The sequence below is a fragment of the Drosophila mauritiana genome, chromosome 3L, assembly GCF_004382145.1.
Source record: "Drosophila mauritiana strain mau12 chromosome 3L, ASM438214v1, whole genome shotgun sequence".
NCBI classification, from domain to species: domain Eukaryota; kingdom Metazoa; phylum Arthropoda; class Insecta; order Diptera; family Drosophilidae; genus Drosophila; species Drosophila mauritiana.
The window spans coordinates 15,566,269-15,584,600 of NC_046669.1; the positions used below are offsets into that span (position 1 = coordinate 15,566,269).

An 18,332-nucleotide genomic window follows, 5' to 3' on the forward strand; every position below is an offset into this window, starting at 1 on the left:
ATACGAAGTTTTTCGATTTACTTTATGTTAGGTATGCATTTATTTTAAAGCACATAATTATACAATCAATAGAATTGGGAGAAATAAATGGTGTGTGCGAAAATAATTGAATAGTAAACTTAATCGAGAACCTACATACAACTAGGAAAGATGTATAGATAAAATTGATAGCATGATAGGTTAGATGGTTAAAAAATCCCGAACGCTAGGGTTTTGGTAAGCATCGTCCATGAAAGTAAAACTTAAACTAATAAATAATCAATTGCCCATGCCTTCGACATCCGACGATCCGCGCTTGAAGATCACTCCCAACGGTAGCTAGTCCATGTCATCGTCGTCGTCGTCTGAAATAGTGTACTTCTTCTGGGAGCGCTTGCGACGCGTCTGCTTCTTGGATGTGGTAGCCGCTCCGCTGCTCACATTCGACGATGATTGCGTGGGCGTGGCGGGCGCACTGGCCAGAGATTTGTTCAGTTTGAGCTTCATTTTGACAGCCGCCGCTGAAGTGGTCGCAATCTCCTCGTCGTCGGAGCCGTCATCGCCGCCATCGTCGTCGTCGTTGTCCGAATTATCCGAACCCCCATTGCCGTGCGCTTCACCCGTGTTATCTCCGGCTGCCACTGCGGCTGCATCCGCTGCAGCTGTTATCCTCTGCCTGGCCCCAACGAATACCTTTTGCAGGGCAATCGAGTCCAGGTAGATCAGGGAGGCCTCTTCGTTGTAGATCTGTGCATTCTGGCATAGCTGCATAAAGTCCTTCTCCAGCTCGTTGAGATCGGCATACTTGCAGTCCTCAATGCGCTGCAGGATTTTCTTAATGTCAACTGGCCGCTTAATGATCTCGTAGTAGTCGGGTAACCGCTGCCGCGAAGGCAACTTCATGAACGGTTCGGACAGGGTTCGTCCATCTTGGTTGTGCTTGATAACCGCACTCATAATCTTGTGCATCTGCTTTTTGGACCGCTTGTCCAGATTTTGTCGTCGTCGCCGTTTTAGGATCAACGAATCATCGTCGGACTCTTCCTTCCGATTCTTACGCTTTCGTCGCTTGCGCTTCGAATCGTCTTCCTCCTCTTCCTCGTCGAACTCAGCGCCATCGTCGATGGCTTTCAGCCACTCCTTTTCAGTCAAACTATCGGTGTAGTCTACTTCCTTTCGCTGCCGGGAGCCTCGACCTAAAGCGGAATAGTTATCGTAAGAAAAATGGTTAAGTAACAGCGAGCAGAGTAACTCACCTAGAATGGTATCCTCGTCGTACTGATAATGGAAACGCTCTACCTCGTCATCATCCTTTGTCAGCCAGTCGGGCAGCTCGGACTCATCGATCAGACGTTCCCTACCCGGATGGATCTCCTCATCCTCCTTCTTGCGCTCTGCATCCATGCGCTTAAAGATTTCAATCTCCTCCTCGCTGCGGGCAATCATCATGTTGATCATTTCGTCATCGGGCACCTCATTTTCCTCCTCCTCTTCGTTGTCATCCTGGTGCAGAATCGTCTGTAGGAACTGCTGTCGCTCGCTACCCGTTGACTTCTGATCGAACATACCAGCCTGGATGACCTTCTCGTCCATGTTCAGCTTGTACCTGGCTGCAGCCAAGATGCGCTCTTCCACGGAGTTGACTGTCATTAGTCGCAGGACGCGCACCTCGTTACGTTGACCAATACGATGGGCACGATCCTGGGCTTGCAGATCCTGATGGGGATTCCAATCGGAGTCGAAGATTACCACAGTATCGGCGGTCTGCAGATTAAGACCCAAACCACCGGCTCGTGTGGATAGCAAAAAGACAAACACATCCGAGCCCTTGGCATTGAATTTTCGCAGTAGTTCGCCACGATCCTCGGCCTTCGTGGTACCGTCGAGTCGAAGGTAGCCGAATTGGCGCCATCCCAGGTAGTCTTCGATGATGGTCATGCATTGGGTCATCTGACAGAAGAGCAGCACGCGATGGTTGGTCGCCTTCAGCTTGGGCAGGATGCGATCAAGCAGCTCGAATTTTCCAGAGACTCGATACAAATCCGGACCTTTAATATGAAGAAAAGTATACCAATGTCAATATAAATAAGCCAAAAAAATGAGAAAGGTAAACTTACCGGACACAACTCCATGACCGCCAGTGTGGTCGCAGTACTTCTCTTCTATGTGCTGGAACATGAACGGATGGTTGCACAGCTTGCGCAGCTGAACGATCGTGTTCATCAGCGCCTTGGCGCCTCCCTTGCCGTGCTTGCCCTTCTCGGAACCATCGGTGAGCAGGACACCCTTGCTCTGCATGTGCTTGTAGAGAACGCGCTGCAGCGCGGACATGTCGCACTTGATGATGTACTCGACCTTGTCGGGCAGCTGGTGTTCTACCTCCTTCTTGAGGCGACGCAACAGGAAGGGACGAAGAACCTTGTGCAGACGACGAATGATAAGGATGGTCTCCTCCTCGTTTAGCTCAACCTTCTCGCCAGTGGTGGCAAATGGCGCATTGAACCACTGTTCAAACGTGGAGCAGGACTTAAAGATCGAGGGCAGCAGGAAATTAAGTAGCGCCCACAACTCGGGAAGCTTGTTTTGCAGTGGTGTACCCGTGAGAAGTAACCGATAGGGGGCAATGTAGTGGGTGTTCAGCACCTGGGTGAGTTTGCAGTGATGGTTCTTCATGCGGTGACCCTCGTCGATAATCATGTATTTCCACTGGATCTTGGCCAGCACCGCCTTGTCCTTAATCACGTACTCATATGTGGTTAACAGCACATTGAACTTGGTTGCTCGCATTTGATTTTGCAGCAATCGCCTTCCCTGCGGACTGCCCTTGTAGCTGACTACACCCACGGCTGGCGCCCACTTCTCGAATTCCAGCACCCAATTGGGCAGGGTGGAGAGTGGTACAATAATCAAGTAGGGACCCATAACCTTCTTTCGATCCATAAGGTAGGTTACCAGCGAAATGGTCTGAATGGTTTTACCCAAACCCATTTCATCGGCCAGAATACCATTTAGATTGTTATTGTACAGCGAAACCAACCACTCCAAGCCTTTGATCTGGTATTCCTTGAGCGTACCATTAACCATGATGCTGGCCTGCTCCACCACCTTTTCATGAATGGTATGAGCGATGCTGTAGTACGTCTGTTCCTCCGTCCTGTACTCATCGTCCTCCACCTTGGCCTTGGTAATTAGATCCTTGGGATCCTCATCGTTGCCCGTCGCCTGTGCTTTGTCGGTGGCATCTTCTGTTGCCGTTGGTTGCTCCTCCACCTTGGTTTTATGATCGTCGTTGCTCCCACAGCTGTCCTCCTCGTCGTCGATCCAATCCCAGCCAGGATGCATATTCAGCCAGCGGTGCAAGTGCTTCAGCATGGGGGCATCATCGCCGGTGAGTTTCTTGCCCGTGCACTGTTCTACCACATGCACCCGCATATCGGCAACAATGCTGCCCTCATCAATGCCAATGTACTCTCCGCTCATCAGCAGTTCCTTTTTGAACTGTATCAGCCGCTTGCCCTCCTCCTCCTTTTTCTTCATCTGGTCGTCCTTGTGCTGCTTCACCATCTGAGTTAGGTTGCTAATATACTCATCTGTCTGCGACAGTAGGAAAGCCAATCTCTTGTCCTTCTTTTGATCAATCAGCTTGCGGTAACCCTCCTCATCCTCGGCCATCAGACGTCGCATACGTTCCTTCTCGATGCGCTCTTGTTCCTTCTTCTGTTCGCGCTCGGCATTGGCGTGGTGGTTCATCACGGCCTTGTTCATCCTTGCAAGCTGGGCCTTATTATTTCTGTGGAACTCCCTCAGATCCTTGCCGTGCTGAAGCACTGCAGCCAAGAACTCCAGATGCTTTTGGCGACGCTTACGCTCAGCCTCTAGCTTCTGTTGCTTCTCTAGCTTCTCGGTGGCACGTGCCTCCCGCAGGCCCTGCCGCTTGGTCCTCTTGTAGAGCTTAATGTTTAACGCTGTTTCCAAAGTGGTATCTCGTCTCGTGCACTGAACAAACTCCATACGCAGCTGTCGCTGGAAGTTCAGGACCCTTAGGGCCCTCAACTCGATAGCCGCTTGCAGACGCAGATCCTCGGACATCGTCGCCGGCAGACGCTGCAACTCCTGCATGCGCAATGATATCCTGGCTGCTATCCTATTCTCCCTTTCCTGCAGCAATGTTATGGGATCCAGACCGACGGGTTTGGCCACCGTTGTAATGCGATTGGGTTTGGGCATCGGCATACCCGCAGGTGGAACCTGTCGCTGAGGACCTCCTCCTGGTTGCGGAACCTGACTACCTGGCGGCATTCCTGGCAGTGTCCCTCTCACTTGTGGCTGCATGGGTGATGAAGGTATAAGTGGTTGCCCGCCAGATGGCCCCATACTCAGGGGTTTGCCTCCGTTTGGCAACTGGTGCTGATGTGGCTCCGGTGGCGGGGGCTGCGACTGTTGTTGCTGCTGCTGAGGTGGCTGCTGCTGTTGGATAGGCGGGGGTCCACCCACTTGTGGCGGCTGTGGTGGCAATGGCTGTCCCTGTTGCATGTGTGGCGGTGGTGGTGCCACCTGCATTTTCTGGCCAGGAACTGGCGGTCCATAAGGATTGCTTGCGGGCGGCGTGGAGCACTGGGGTGGAGTTCCTGCTGAAGGTGGCGGTTGTTGCTGTTGTTGCGGCGGCACGGGCGGTTGTCCTGCATGCTGGCTCCCTGGTGGCGGTCCGCCTGGTGCTCCAGGTGGCCCAATTGGAGGTCCTGGCGGTGGCTGTTGCTGCGCGGCCTGCAACGCCTGCTGCATCTGCATGGATATGGGCTTGTTCCGCGCCAGCAACCGATAGGCGGTGATCTGTGTGCGCAACAAGTTAACCTGATTGCCATTAAGGTGCTGATGCTTCGAGGTTGCCCGCATTGCCAGCAGCTGCGAGTAGCGAGGATCTTCCTGCAGGCCCTTCTCCTCCATTGAATCAATGGCGCGTTGAAGGGCGTGCAGGTTCTCCTGGCTCGAGCGCTCCGGAGGTGGCGGACCGCCAGGTGGGCCACCAGGTGACACTATGCAGGGTTGTGTGGGTGCCTGAAAGAGAAGGGAATTTAGATGAATAACGATTTCATCAATTACATTCAAATATAGTAAACTGCTTTCAAAACTAGCTTAAAACATTGTCTAGCTATTTAAATGTTGATAAAGAAGGATAAGAATTTTGTAAATATTATGATATACGTACTGCAAATTCCATTTTGCACAAAAGCTGACTTTAAGTGCAAATAAATTAATAAAAGCTCTCACTCGCCCAGAATCTCAGTTAGCGAATGCCACACAGTGAACCAAGTTACTGAACTGTGAAAACTCGTTCTAGCGACTGTGCTCAGTGCTTTATTCACTCGACACGAAGTCGGAACAGGTGCAATATATCGCAAAAGCATTGTAAGATACACAGATAGGTAGATAAGCAGATTGGACAAGTAACTGAGATGGCAGACAGTAAGGCCCAGATCGAGGAGCTGTACGACTTTATCTATCCGCTCGCAGTGAGAGCTGGGGAAATCCTCCTAGAGGGCTATCAAAATGCTGGCAAGGCGGTGGCCCTTAAGGACGGTGAGTTCTACAATGTGGTCACTGCCTATGACAACCAGATAGAGGAGTTTCTCGTGGAGAAGATACTGGCGCGCTACCCGGATCACAAATTTATTGGGGAAGAGGATACCCACAAGAATGACAATGTAACGAAAGAGCTGACGGATGCTCCAACTTGGATCATAGATCCCATCGATGGAACCTCGAACTTCATCAAACAAATTCCACATGTCTCGGTTTCCATTGGATTGTCCATTAAGAAACAAATCGTGCTGGGTGTAGTTAACAATCCTGCACAGAATAAGTTATATACCGCCAAATTGGGTCAGGGTGCCTTTTGCAATGGGAAACCCATTCAGGTGAGCAGCTGTGAACATCTCAACGATGCTAATGTGGCATACGAAGTTTGCTTGCTGCACGCTCCAAAGATCCGGAACAAGCACATCAAAAGAATCTACCATGTGGGATCCAATGCCAGAAGGTCAGGGTGAAACCTATATAATAAACTACACCTCTTAGAATTTCTGATTTCTTTCTAGACTCCTGGCCTATTCCGCTGTGGTGGATTCCCTTTGCATGGTGGCCGCTGGCAACTTGGATGCCTTTCACATTGAAGACATGTATCCCTGGGATTGTGCAGCTGGCTATTTGCTCATCCGTGAGGCCGGCGGAGTTGTCACCCATCCCTACGGTGGTCCCTTCGATATCATGAAGCCAGATCTAATCTGCGCCGGAACGGAGACACTGAGAGCTGAGATAGAGCATCTTATTCGGAAGGCTGATCAGGAGAAGCATGTGGGAGGAGAGTGAGATTTGTGAGCCACAAGCAAAGAGCTTTTGTCTACAAATAAAAGTCTAATGATCAACATAAAACAGAATCTTACTTAAACGCTGGCTCTTTTGTCTTTTTCCACGGCAGATGAACTGCTCATATCAGCTCAGTTCATCCCCTCACGAATTATGAAATTACAACACACAAGATAGTCGTTAATAACCATCATACAACATCAAGGAAACACAGGTTTACATCTTTTTAATAAAGAAAATATATCCTATGTATGATACGCAGTAATAGAAGAAAGATTGGGATATATCCTAACATTTAAACACTTAAATTCCTATATCAGAAAATATAGTACAGGCAATGATGATCCAAAACGTTTTCTATAAAATCTATGCCAACAGTTTAAATGCACTTTTAATAGAAAAAAATATGGTCTTAAATTTCGAAGAGAATTTCCTGTGCGTTAATGGATTTTTAAATATTAAAAATAATAGTAATTTCAGATTCTTGGCTGACTAGTGTAGTAATATCACACCCATAAACTTGGAACAACGGTTCGTAAGCAACTCTATCGCGCTCTCCCAAATGTCCAAAGTTCTATTGCATCAATGAAAGCTTTGGCAGAAAGCTTTCCTCTGGCGTCGTTACCATTCCACAGCTGACTCGCGTCTATGTATATGTAGTTCTGCTGCTCAGTCGGAAACCAACAGAAATAGCAATGAGTTCCGCGGTCAGCGAGTCCAAGCTCAAGGAGTACTACGATGTGGCCCTCAAACTGGTCCTCCAGTGCGGGCCTCTGATGCAGGAGGGCTACCAGAAGGCCAAGACGGACTACAAGGTCAAGGCGGACTTCTACGACCTGGTCACCGTGTACGATAAGCAAATCGAGGATATTTTAACCCAGGGATTGGTGGCCGCCTTTCCCGAATCCCTGATCATTGGCGAGGAGGAGTCGGCAGCTTCACAGCGCCAGGCGGAGCTGACCGATGCGCCCACTTGGATCATAGATCCCATTGACGGCACCACCAACTTCATCCACCGCATTCCGCACTGCTGCATCTCCGTGGGCCTGGCCATCAACAAGGAGCTGGTCGTGGGCATTATCTACAATCCGCCGGCAAACGAACTGTTCTCCGCCTACAAGGGACATGGAGCCTATCTGAATGGCGAACCCATCCACACATCCAAAGTGACGACGGTAAGAGAGTGCTTATATAACCCGGGAGCAACAATACTATGTATAGCGACAAACCAGATAAACGAAATTTAACAAATAACCGTGCATGACATTATTCCTGCAATCAGGTTTATCGGTGCACAGCAAAAAAAAAAGTTGACTAAAGTTAAATTTACATTTCGATAGGAATGTTTGAGAAATTTGATAAATCTGATAAAATAATAAATTATTATAACTGCTTAACAAAATTGCCATACAATTGTTATAACAACTTTTTGGAATGGAAAAATACAATATGCTAAAATTTTGTTCTGTGCACCGATGGCAATATCATTCGTTGGTATACCACCAAACAAAAATAGCTTTCCAAAATTACGCGCATATATTCCCTCTCAACTAATTGTCCCTTTTCCAGATCAAGCAAGCAGTGATTGCCTACGAGATCTCCCTGATCCACGCCGCCGGAGTGAGGGACAAGAATGTGAAGCGACTGTACAAGATGGCCTCGAATGCCACGGGAACCCGGTGTTTCGGAAGTGCCGCCCTGACCCTGTGCTACGTGGCCACGGGCCAGTGCGATGCCTATCATGTGGAGGATCTGAAACCGTGGGACATTGCTGCCGGAGCCATCATCCTGACCGAAGCCGGCGGCACTGTGTGCCACACCAGCGGATCCAAATTCGATGTGATGAAACCGGATTGCGTGTGCGCCGCCACGCCGGAGTTGGCCAAGAATGTGATTAGTCTTATCGAAGAGGCCGGTCAGATTACAGAGTACACATTTAAGTAAAGAGTTAAAGTTAATGGCTCAGTATGCAAAGACAGTATCCACATTTATCACTTGTAAACTATTATAATCGCGCGCGAGATTGCGGGCAGATATTCCAGTACAATAAAACGAACTAAGTACATATGTATATGTATCTCAGAACTTCAGGAGCTGTATCTGAAAAAGCTTGCGAAGAAAGCTTTACCATAATGTCAGCTTTGTTTCTAAATTAAATATTAGTTTCTATTCTGATCAGTCGATAGAAGAGCCATGAGTTACCGAATCAGCGAGGCACAACTTGAAGAATATTACCAGGTATCTCTGCAACTGGTCAGGGAGTGCGGTGCGCTCTTCTTGGAGGGTTTCCAGAAACCCAAAACCGATTACGAAGTCAAGTCAGCATTCTATGACTTAGTCACCGTGTACGACAAGCAGATAGAAGCGACTCTAACAGATGGCTTGTTAAATTCCTTTCCGGAATCCAAAATAATAGCCGAAGAAGCTATGGCCAACGCCAAAGCACCGCCCGAGTTGACGGATGCCCCAACTTGGATCATAGATCCCATTGATGGCACCAACAACTACGTGCGGAAGATACCCCATTGCTGTATTTCCGTGGGCTTGGCCATAAACAAAGAGCTGGTGCTGGGGATTGTTTACAATCCATCTGCAAATGAGTTGTATTCAGCTTGGCAAGGTCATGGAGCTTTTTTAAATGGACAACCCATTGAGGTTTCTAACGCTAAGAAGGTAGGTGTCGCGAAAGTGATGAAATAATGCATTATCTTAGGGATTTTGAGCTGATAAGACCCCCCCCCCCCCCCCCCAGTGGTAATAAAGAAAAGTAAACCAAGCATTTTCGAAAACAATTGCAGATAAACCAAGCACTGGTGTGCTATGAGATCTCCCTAATCGTGGTGTCCAAGGGGCGGGACAAGAACGTGAAGCGTCTCTACAAGCTGGCCTCGAGTGCGACTGGGTGAGTGACCCAGAGATCTCTGATCTATTCCCCATCATCTACACTGCATTCCGCTATCAACACCCGCAGCTTTGGATGCGCAGCTCTCACGCTCTGCTACATAGCCGCCGGCAGATGTGACGCCTATCATGTGGAGAATCTAAAGCCCTGGGATCTGGCTGGCGGTGCGGTAATCCTCAGGGAAGCCGGTGGCAGGGTATATCACACAAGCGGAGCAAGATTCGATGTGATGAAACCCGACTGTGTGTGCACCAGCTCTGAAGAATTGGCCAAAAATGTAATACAATTGATAGAAGCAGCCGACCAAATTAGCGGCTATACTTTTAAATAAATCATAAAGCTAAAGATATATTCATGAAGGCTATACAAATATATTTAATAGATTAGAAATGATGGAAACAATACAAATATTGTTAATCATATTTCAGAATTCCATAGGTAAACGAAACAAAACATTATTTACTCACAAAACATTCAAGGGTTTTGAACAGCATAAAGGCAAAGTTCAGAGATAATAAGACAAATGATTGATCTTTATAATACAGTTCTGATAAATTTTAACATAATATCTGCAAGGTTTCTCCGAGTATAATGACTTGCAGCTCGAGTGTGTAAACCATCCAATAATAAAGTCTCAGAGCGTCGAAAAATGCTGATAAAAACGGGTTTTACAACTATTTGACTGGCTGTCTGTGTGGAGATAAAAAAGAGTATGTCTATTTGTGTACATCAAACCAATTGAGATAAAACAGAGGCACGCAGCCAGGTGAGATGCCAATTTTTAGTACACCCCTATGGGGCGATGTCGCAGCGATCATAAAAACGCGAGGCAGGCAAACAATCATAGAACGAGTGAATTGTAACCGAACAGAAAGCACTTCTCCAGCGCCAGCGCCAGCTAGACAAAATCAGCCGGAGCGTGGAGCTACTCCCAGTGGGGTGCAATCTCTCCGATTAGTTGGCACCGCGAGCTGAGCAGCGACGGATCGTTTTTTGCCCAAGAAATACGCATAAAGGCAATATGGCAGAAGTGAGACAAGCGGATATCGAGGAGTTGTACAACTTTATCCATCCCCTGGCCATCGAGGCGGGCGAGATCCTGATGGAGGGCTACGAAATGGCCAGTAAAAACGTGTCCATCAAAGGCGATTTCTACGACGTGGTCACCGACTACGACAACAAGATCGAGGACTTTCTCATGGAGAAGATATTGGCCAGATATCCGGATCACAAGTTCATCGGCGAGGAGGAGACGGCCAAGAACAACAACGTGTCCGGAGAGCTGACGGATGCTCCCACCTGGATCATAGATCCCATCGATGGAACTTCGAACTTTATCAAGCAGATTCCACACGTTTGCGTATCAATCGGTTTGGCGATCAACAAACAAATCGTAGTGGGAGTAATCAACAATCCTGTCCAGAAAAAGCTCTTCACAACGAAACTGGGACAAGGCGCCTTTTGCAATGGCAAACCCATCCACGTGAGCAGCTGCGAGAGCGTTAAGGATGCTAATGTGGCCTACGAAGTGTCCCTGCTGCACGTCCATTCGGTGGCCAACAAGCACATCAAAAGGATCTACCATGTGGGATTGAATGCCAGACGGTGAGTAAATAATTTATTAATTTGGATCTACTTCGCATATATATGTGGTTAAAAATCTGTGCAATAAACAAAACAAAAGTATCTGAGTACTAAACAATTAACCAGTCAATGCTAAATAAAAAGCTTTAATTGCCTTTGTTCATGCAAATTCTCTAAGACAATTAAAAAGATTTTAAAAAGAAATGACCCCTTACGAAATATCCCATAAATCCACAGACTTGTTGCCTACTCCTGTGTGGTGGATGAGCTGTGCATGGTGGCCGCTGGCAATCTGGATGCCTTCTACATTGAGGACATGTATCCCTGGGATTGTGCCGCCGGCTCCCTTCTGGTTAAGGAGGCCGGAGGCGTGGTAACACATCCCTTTGGCGGACCATTCGACATAATGAAGCCGGATCTGATCTGCGCCGGCACAGAGAAGTTGCGCAAGGAGATCGAAAACCTGCTGCGCAAGGGAGACGAGGAGGAGTCCGTGGGAGGAAGGCCGGTGCAGAAGTAATTTAGACAAGGCAACAACGATCTTAATTAAAAAGCTTGGGGTCAGCTGCACTGTCAATTGGCGCTCGAAGCTCTGCGAATGGGGAGCTTTTGGATGTATTCCAGCTTTAATCGCCGGCAGCTGTTCCACTATACACGTTAAAAAGGCGGGAAAGCCAGTCCATCTTGAGACTTTGAAAGACAACACCATATAATACCAATTATTTTAAGCATTCAGCTGGCAAACAAATTGATATACAGATTACCTACATGTTAATTTAGTATGTCTATACTTATTTACAAAGTTTCGGAAATTTCCTATTGTTTATACCTTTTTCATATAATATCCCGCAGAAAAATGTTAGTCTAACATGGAATTTAGATATTTAGTGACCCATTCCATATCTGTATATAAAGTAAAGAAAATAAAGAAACTTAAAGAAATCCCTAATCTACCGTTTAGAATACTATGTAGATTTTATAGGATATTTTAACTATCCTTAGAGTTACAAACGTATTAAGTATTTTAAAAACTTGCTAATTACTGATTATAAAAACATTGAAAGTATCGATGTAAATATTTTCAATGTTTTGTAGCGAGCTACTGTTTGTCCAAATGGCATAGATTTGATTGGAGACCTGAGACATCTAGTAGGCTTACTATTCTGATTCCTACGGCTAGACTTGGGGATCACTTACATTGGGTGGCATTCCGTGGGTTTGGTAGGGGGACATATTTGGGCCCGTCGGCGGCATCTGCATTCCCATGTGCGGACCTTTTGAGAAAACTACGGATAATTACGTGCGACTGAGGCGATTGGTGGTGGGTTGTTCAAGAACATACTCATCCCCTGGTGGTGCGGTGGCATATGATGCCCGGGTGGACCCTGGCCGGGTGGTCCGTGCTGCATGGGATGTCCGTAGGCACCGGGATGTCCGGGTGGCGGAGGTCCTTGCAGTGGACCTGGCTGCTGGTGCGGATACGGGCTGTGCGGCGAGGGCGCGGGACTCTGCGAGGGCGGGGCCATCGGACTGGGCGCCTGTGGCGGTGGCATGGGACTGTTCGCCGGAGAGGGCGAGGCCATATTGCAGTTCCTTTTCTTATTTTTATCCAATAGCGATATCCAGCAACTGGTGAAGCCTAATCTGCAGATGGAACACACGTCAATGCACTGTATTTACCAACATTAAAGAAGCTATAGCCACGATATGTAATCGTAGCTACCGTTTTGAGTGCCTCTTTTGGCACACTTTTTTGCGCAGCCCGGTGCAAACTCAAAACTAACGGCCAAAGATAAGCCAAATCGGCCGAAATCAACTGCACGCTAATCGGACGCGAAGAACGCAATCGGATTGCTCCATTTGGCACCGAAAGTATTACCTATTAGCACTGTTTTCAGAAGGTTTTCTTCTCTTTTCACAACGCGACGCGACGGCAAAACTCTAATGGCGGCCGTCTCTATAACAAAAGTCACGCAAGGGTGGCAACTCTGTGAACCGGCAATAAAGGTGGGCGCGTTCAGCACAAGTCACAGTGAATATTTTTATAATTAATCTGTATGCATTCCTTGAAATGTTATTTAATTCAATTTAATGTAAGTTATCAAACGTATTTTTAAAGTTATCGAAATATTATTTTTTACAAAAATATATGTGTGCTGAACGCACGCTGTGACACGTCATGTTCGCGTGACCTGCGAATGGCAAAAACGAAACCATTCTCCAGCCCAAAAAAAGTGAAAACAAGACTTCTGCGATTTTGTATTAATTGTAGCACCACATACAATTAACGTAACTTAAGCATTTAGAGGCAGCGCCAGCACTAGACAAAGTTCAGCCGTAATCATGGGTTTGTACAGCACGGAGCATGGACGTGGGGAACCTCCCCGTTCCGGCGCCGCCCGGTGACGAAGTCTGGTCATAAAAATCGTACGTTCTTCCTCCAGGTGGGGTGCTCAGCTACTTTCGCGGACTGCTCGGCTCCCGGGAGATGCGCATCTTGATCCTGGGCCTGGACGGCGCCGGCAAGACCACGATTCTCTACAGACTGCAGGTGGGCGAGGTGGTCACCACGATACCCACCATCGGCTTCAACGTGGAGCAGGTCACCTACAAGAACCTCAAGTTCCAGGTCTGGGATTTGGGCGGACAGACAAGTATTAGGTGAGTGGGTTACACGGGAGCAGGATTGTAATGGCTTTTACACAACTTTCCCAAGTATTAGGAGGAAATTAGATTAATTTCTAGAAGACATTTTTTCAGTTGCAGTTCAGCAAGCCTTTTGGGTTTCCAAAAAAACATTATAGTTTTAGCTGATAAGATAAGGAACATCTAATTTGCTTGATGTGTTAGGAGATAGTTTCAGATTACTTTTATAGACTATGATTTAATAAATAATCTTTACGAAAAAAAGGCGTTAAATTCTGATATATTCATGTATTAAAAATCAAAATTAGAATACCATCATATAAATTATAAATGTTCAGCTTGAATCTCATTTCATCAGCACTAGGGCTATTTTTATTTCATGTTTCAACAATCGCCCGCTTTTTATATTGCTAACACGTTATTTCCCAGCCGTCTTTTTTATCTGAAACACTTTTAGTTCTTAGTCACTAGGAAATTTCAATTTAAACCTATTATTATTACAAAACTTAACTTCAAATAGCTAATAATTCTTTCTGTAGGCAGGCTATGTTGCCTTTAAGAATCAAGAATCCCAATCTCAATTCATGCTATTTCCATTCTAGACCTTATTGGCGTTGCTACTACAGCAACACGGACGCCATCATCTACGTGGTGGACTCGGCGGACCGGGACCGCATTGGCATCTCCAAGGACGAGCTGCTGTACATGCTGCGTGAGGAGGAGCTGGCCGGCGCGATACTGGTCGTCCTGGCGAACAAGCAGGACATGGACGGATGCATGACCGTCGCCGAGGTCCATCATGCGTTAGGACTGGAGAACCTTAAGAACCGCACATTTCAAATATTCAAAACGTCGGCCACCAAGGGCGAGGGACTCGACCAGGCCATGGACTGGCTGTCCAACACCCTACAGAGTCGCAAGTAGATACCTAGCCAGTCCTCAGACCCCCAGTCCCCTGTGTAAAAAATGTGTGTCCAAAGCATCGCCAGCTAGGAAACGTCAACAGCTTTTTTCAAATTGCAGATTGCGCAAAAAATCCACGAACCGAAAGAAACTTTGTAATAACTTCTAGTAATATAATTATTAAATTATAGGATTAAACAATTCAGTAAATTCATGCATTGGTTACCACTCGGCCAGGCCGAATCGCATCACACGCTTCTCCTGATTGTCCAGATCCATGCGAACCTTCTGTCGCATGTAGAAGATGGGGCAATCTCTGTTCGAGCAGATGACCTCCTCGTGCAAGGATTCCTGGCATCGCTGGCACTCGGTCCACAGGCGAGAGAAGGTCTCCTCCAGTTCCCTCTTCGCACCCACCTCCTTCTGATACAGCTCGCTCATTCGTGGCTCGCAGTGTGGACACAGGCAGGCCTGTTCGTAGCCCTTGGGCATCAGGGATTTGCAGCCCAAACACGACGTTTTCTTGGTCATAAATCCAGCAAGTCCGCCCACCTTGGATGTTACCACAGTTCGTGTGCGCGTGTGTTCTCCTTTTAACAAAATGGACTCGGCATTGTCGCCCAAAATGGGTTCAAAGATCCTTAGCAGCGGCTTGGACAGCTGCTGTTCCAGGTAGTAGGTGGCATCGATGGGCACGCTGTTTTCCAGCACATACAGCGGATCCTCGGCCTTCTGGTAAGCGGGTGTGTTTTTCGCTGCCGCACAGATTACATACGGAACTCGATCCCCCAGTTTGGGCGCCGTACCGGGATCTCTTTTCTTCATCTTGGCGGCCAGCTCAACGTGCGCCTGTTTGGCAGCGTAGTCCGTCTTGGCCAACTCCTTGGTTATGACCAGGTGCGAGATATCGATGCGATTGCAGAGCAGATCCGCAATCACCTGTTTCACATAGGCAACTGCACCATCGGGATCCCTTTCGATGAGTAGTTTCTGCAGGCAGGAGTTCATCAGGTTGGCCACCAGCGGAGAGTTATCTCTCCTCACGGTTTCAATGCCCTTGCAATCCATTTTATCGTAGGTATCTGGGCGCGTAAAGTATAATCCCGCATAGCGTTTCTTGTTAATAAGCAGGTAAGGATAGTAAACTTTCTCGAATTCCAATTTGATGGGATGCACGAACTTGGAGCTGACCAGTTCGGCAGCCTCGCGTCCCAGCTCCATGCTGCGCTCCAGGGTTTTAACTCCGAAATTAACCATCACAGAATCAGTATCGCCGTAGATGACCACTGCATTGTTCTCGTAGCCATTGGCCTGTGTGTAGTGGGATTCCACTTCGTTCTTGGTCATCTCGATCATGGTACGGCCGTAGGCGGTGACGCTGCCCGAGATCTCTAAGCATGGCAACTTTCCCACCTGTGCGCCAGTGAATCCGTACACGGAATTAGCCGAAATCTTCAGCGCCAACTGTCTGCCATCCAGAACCTTTCTTTTAAACGGATCTGTTTCCACTTTTAGGTCATTTTTGGCACGCTTTCTGGCCGCCAAAAGAGATTCCAGAATCTCAGGGAGCAGACCACGACGCACCTCAGACTTCACAAAGTAGTTGTTTGCGGGCGTACGTTCCACTTGATCGTCCTGCAGGTTCTCCTGCTGCCGCAGCTTCTCACGTGTTCCACCCAAAACCAAGGTGGTGTAGCACAAGTTATGCGCCATCATTATACTTGGATACAGAGAGGCGAAATCCAGCGTGGAGATGGGGTCTGCATAGTAGCCCCGTTTTGGTTCAATCACAGTCGCTCCTTCATACTGTTCATCTGATCCCTGAGAGGTGTACGAGGGCATGATGAATCCCTTGGTTTTGGCCTTGCGCAGCAATTGGCTTAAAACCTTGATCTGTTGTCCGCGTGTGAGCAAGGACTCCAGTGGCACACCCGTCACCCTGGCCATCTCCATGTAGTTGACAATGGCCATTAGCTTTTCCAGCAATCTTAGCGGTAAGTAGGCATCCTTTAGGCAGTACATGGCCAAACGGCGACGTGTCTGCTCGTCTCCATTCTGAAGATCTGTAATGATGCTATGATGCACATCCTCCTTTTGCTCCTGCAGGAAGTGATAGCTCACAGCGTTGAGAGTATACGAGCGTAGTTTGTAGTCGCGCAGCAGGACAAAGAGAAGATCGAAGGGAACTCTACCCTCAAAATTAACGTATTGGTTTTCCCTGCGACCCATCTGCTTTGACTGCAACATCTGTTCCTTGATCACCGAACGAATGTTCTTAATCCTGCCCAGATACTCGAAGTTCCTGACCTTCAAGTGAGCTGCTCGGTTAATCAAATAGGGAAAGTCAAAGTTGTTGATATTATATCCGGTCAAAATGTCCGGGTCAACTTCCCGGACAAAGGCAGACCACTTGTCCAGCATCTGGGTCTCCTTGTCGTGGCACAACACCTGGCTGCCTATGATCGGAGCGCACTCATTTAGGGTAAAGACATTCCTGATGAAAGGTTCTCGTTCTCCCTGCCTGATCACCATATTGGCTATCTGGATGACTGGATCCATTTTGGCCTCCGGAAAGATGCCCTTGCGACCAGCGCATTCAATATCAAAGGAGAGGATCCGGAATGGAGCCACCTTGGACCATTCACCTTCGGGCTCGTGGGATATAAATCTGTCGAAGGCCACGTCTACTTCAATCTGGCAGCGGGATTCAGGCAACGGCTTGCTGTGACTGTTCCTAATTCGCCAGTGACCCATGGGAAGCTCTATCCAATTGCAACCCACCACATCAGTGTCCACCATGAAGCGAATGTCAAAGTCAATGTTATTCTCAAAGGCGCGACAGTCCTGGAAGTCAATCTCCGACATGATCACCTCCTTTTTGAGGAGACGTGAAGCCGCAGCCACGAATCTGGGCAGGGTTACCGAGATTTTGATGTACCTCTGCTTCTTGTCTCCATTGTATCCATGGATGTTCAGCTTCTCCACCAGTTCCACCATGAGCACAGCCTCCTGGACATTATCTTTGTTGTTGCGAATATCGGCAATGACTTTTTGATCCAAAGATTTTTGTAGTTTCTCGCAGTGGTGCTCCTCAAATTGATTGGGCGCCTCTATGTAGAAGTACGGACAGAAGCCATGCACATGGCAGCACACAGAGTTACCCTCCATGGTGACACCAAACATCCGGACCACCGGCACGGGTCCTATTTGGGCACCTGGCATTCCCGGCAACGGCTGTCCCAAATAGTTTTCCACGTCCAGCTGCTGAAATTCCAAGTTGTGCTTGGAGGGATCCAGTTCTGGGGGCGGCGGACGGGACCAACGCTCGCTGGTCGTTTGGTTCTCGGGTCCATCGCCAATTAGCAGAGTCTGGTCCATGTCCTCGGAGTTCTCGAAGGCGGCCAGCTCCGCCTCAAAGCCCATTTCCTCATCGTCATCGGGATTCCTGCGTGAACAATTTTATATTGACTTGTATTAGGCCTTTCAAATGGTTACGCACCTGGGCTTCTTGGCATGTCCATTGGAGGTTCCATTAAACTTGCGCTTACCGTCCATTTTAGGTACCTTGGTGAAATGTTATTTGCAAAACCATAAGACAAAAAGCGATGCCAAAAAAATAAGGCGCGCTTTTGTTGGTGGACAAGTCAGTGTGACCGCAGCTAGATGTAACTACTTTGTGAAACTTTTCTAGTGCTCCAAATATTTCAAAAACTAACAACAAAAAGGAGACTTTAAAATGTTAACTTACTAATATCAGTGAAGATAGTTAGAATCAATTATTTGCCATGACCTGAAGATAAAGTGAAATTCTTTTTCAATTGCAAACATTATTTGAAATCAAAATATTTGACTATAAAATAAATACAAATATAAGATAGAAATTAAAAGACAAAATTAAAGATCAATTGGGGCTTGAAAACCAGCGAGTAACTACTATAATAAACAAAAATGATTT

The 18,332-nt window shown here is 47.5% G+C and overlaps 7 protein-coding genes across 8 annotated transcripts; 5 read left to right on the forward strand and 2 right to left on the reverse strand.

Annotated features, from left to right (window-relative positions):
- Window positions 1-16: 16 nt before the first annotated feature.
- Window positions 17-12,804, reverse strand: LOC117141034 (ATP-dependent helicase brm). Of its 2 annotated transcripts, none has more exons than XM_033304317.1 (6): window positions 12,708-12,804; window positions 12,171-12,472; window positions 12,026-12,102; window positions 2,097-5,034; window positions 1,236-2,027; window positions 17-1,175 (listed from the first exon to the last, which is right to left on the reverse strand). In XM_033304317.1, the coding sequence occupies exons 2-6, from the start codon at window positions 12,409-12,411 to the stop codon at window positions 319-321; spliced, it is 4,905 nt and encodes a 1,634-aa protein (XP_033160208.1). In that variant the 5' UTR covers window positions 12,412-12,472; window positions 12,708-12,804; the 3' UTR covers window positions 17-318. The 2 variants fall into 2 exon arrangements, with proteins under 2 accessions (XP_033160208.1, XP_033160207.1); XM_033304316.1 differs by having other exon boundaries at window positions 12,026-12,114.
- On the forward strand, window positions 5,284-6,658 carry LOC117141041 (inositol monophosphatase 1). The gene is made up of 2 exons (XM_033304323.1): window positions 5,284-6,016; window positions 6,075-6,658. Exons 1-2 carry the CDS (start codon window positions 5,433-5,435, stop codon window positions 6,343-6,345), a joined length of 855 nt encoding a protein of 284 aa, XP_033160214.1. The 5' UTR covers window positions 5,284-5,432; the 3' UTR covers window positions 6,346-6,658.
- On the forward strand, window positions 7,012-8,409 carry LOC117141040 (inositol monophosphatase 2). The gene is made up of 2 exons (XM_033304322.1): window positions 7,012-7,517; window positions 7,912-8,409. Exons 1-2 carry the CDS (start codon window positions 7,038-7,040, stop codon window positions 8,284-8,286), a joined length of 855 nt encoding a protein of 284 aa, XP_033160213.1. The 5' UTR covers window positions 7,012-7,037; the 3' UTR covers window positions 8,287-8,409.
- LOC117141037 (inositol monophosphatase 2) lies at window positions 8,463-9,595 on the forward strand. The gene is given in 2 exon segments (XM_033304320.1): window positions 8,463-9,015; window positions 9,141-9,595. Coding segments are annotated over 2 exon segments (915 nt in total). The 5' UTR covers window positions 8,463-8,535; the 3' UTR covers window positions 9,576-9,595.
- Window positions 9,958-11,768, forward strand: LOC117141039 (inositol monophosphatase 3). The gene is made up of 2 exons (XM_033304321.1): window positions 9,958-10,849; window positions 11,066-11,768. Exons 1-2 carry the CDS (start codon window positions 10,266-10,268, stop codon window positions 11,346-11,348), a joined length of 867 nt encoding a protein of 288 aa, XP_033160212.1. The 5' UTR covers window positions 9,958-10,265; the 3' UTR covers window positions 11,349-11,768.
- A 216-nt stretch (window positions 12,805-13,020) lies between the features above and the next one.
- On the forward strand, window positions 13,021-14,501 carry LOC117141042 (ADP-ribosylation factor-like protein 1). Its single transcript, XM_033304324.1, has 3 exons — window positions 13,021-13,175; window positions 13,273-13,489; window positions 14,077-14,501. Exons 1-3 carry the CDS (start codon window positions 13,172-13,174, stop codon window positions 14,396-14,398), a joined length of 543 nt encoding a protein of 180 aa, XP_033160215.1. The 5' UTR covers window positions 13,021-13,171; the 3' UTR covers window positions 14,399-14,501.
- A 35-nt stretch (window positions 14,502-14,536) lies between these two features.
- Window positions 14,537-18,036, reverse strand: LOC117141035 (DNA polymerase delta catalytic subunit). The gene is made up of 2 exons (XM_033304318.1): window positions 17,877-18,036; window positions 14,537-17,822 (listed from the first exon to the last, which is right to left on the reverse strand). The coding sequence occupies exons 1-2, from the start codon at window positions 17,930-17,932 to the stop codon at window positions 14,600-14,602; spliced, it is 3,279 nt and encodes a 1,092-aa protein (XP_033160209.1). The 5' UTR covers window positions 17,933-18,036; the 3' UTR covers window positions 14,537-14,599.
- Between the last annotated feature and the right edge of the window lie 296 nt (window positions 18,037-18,332).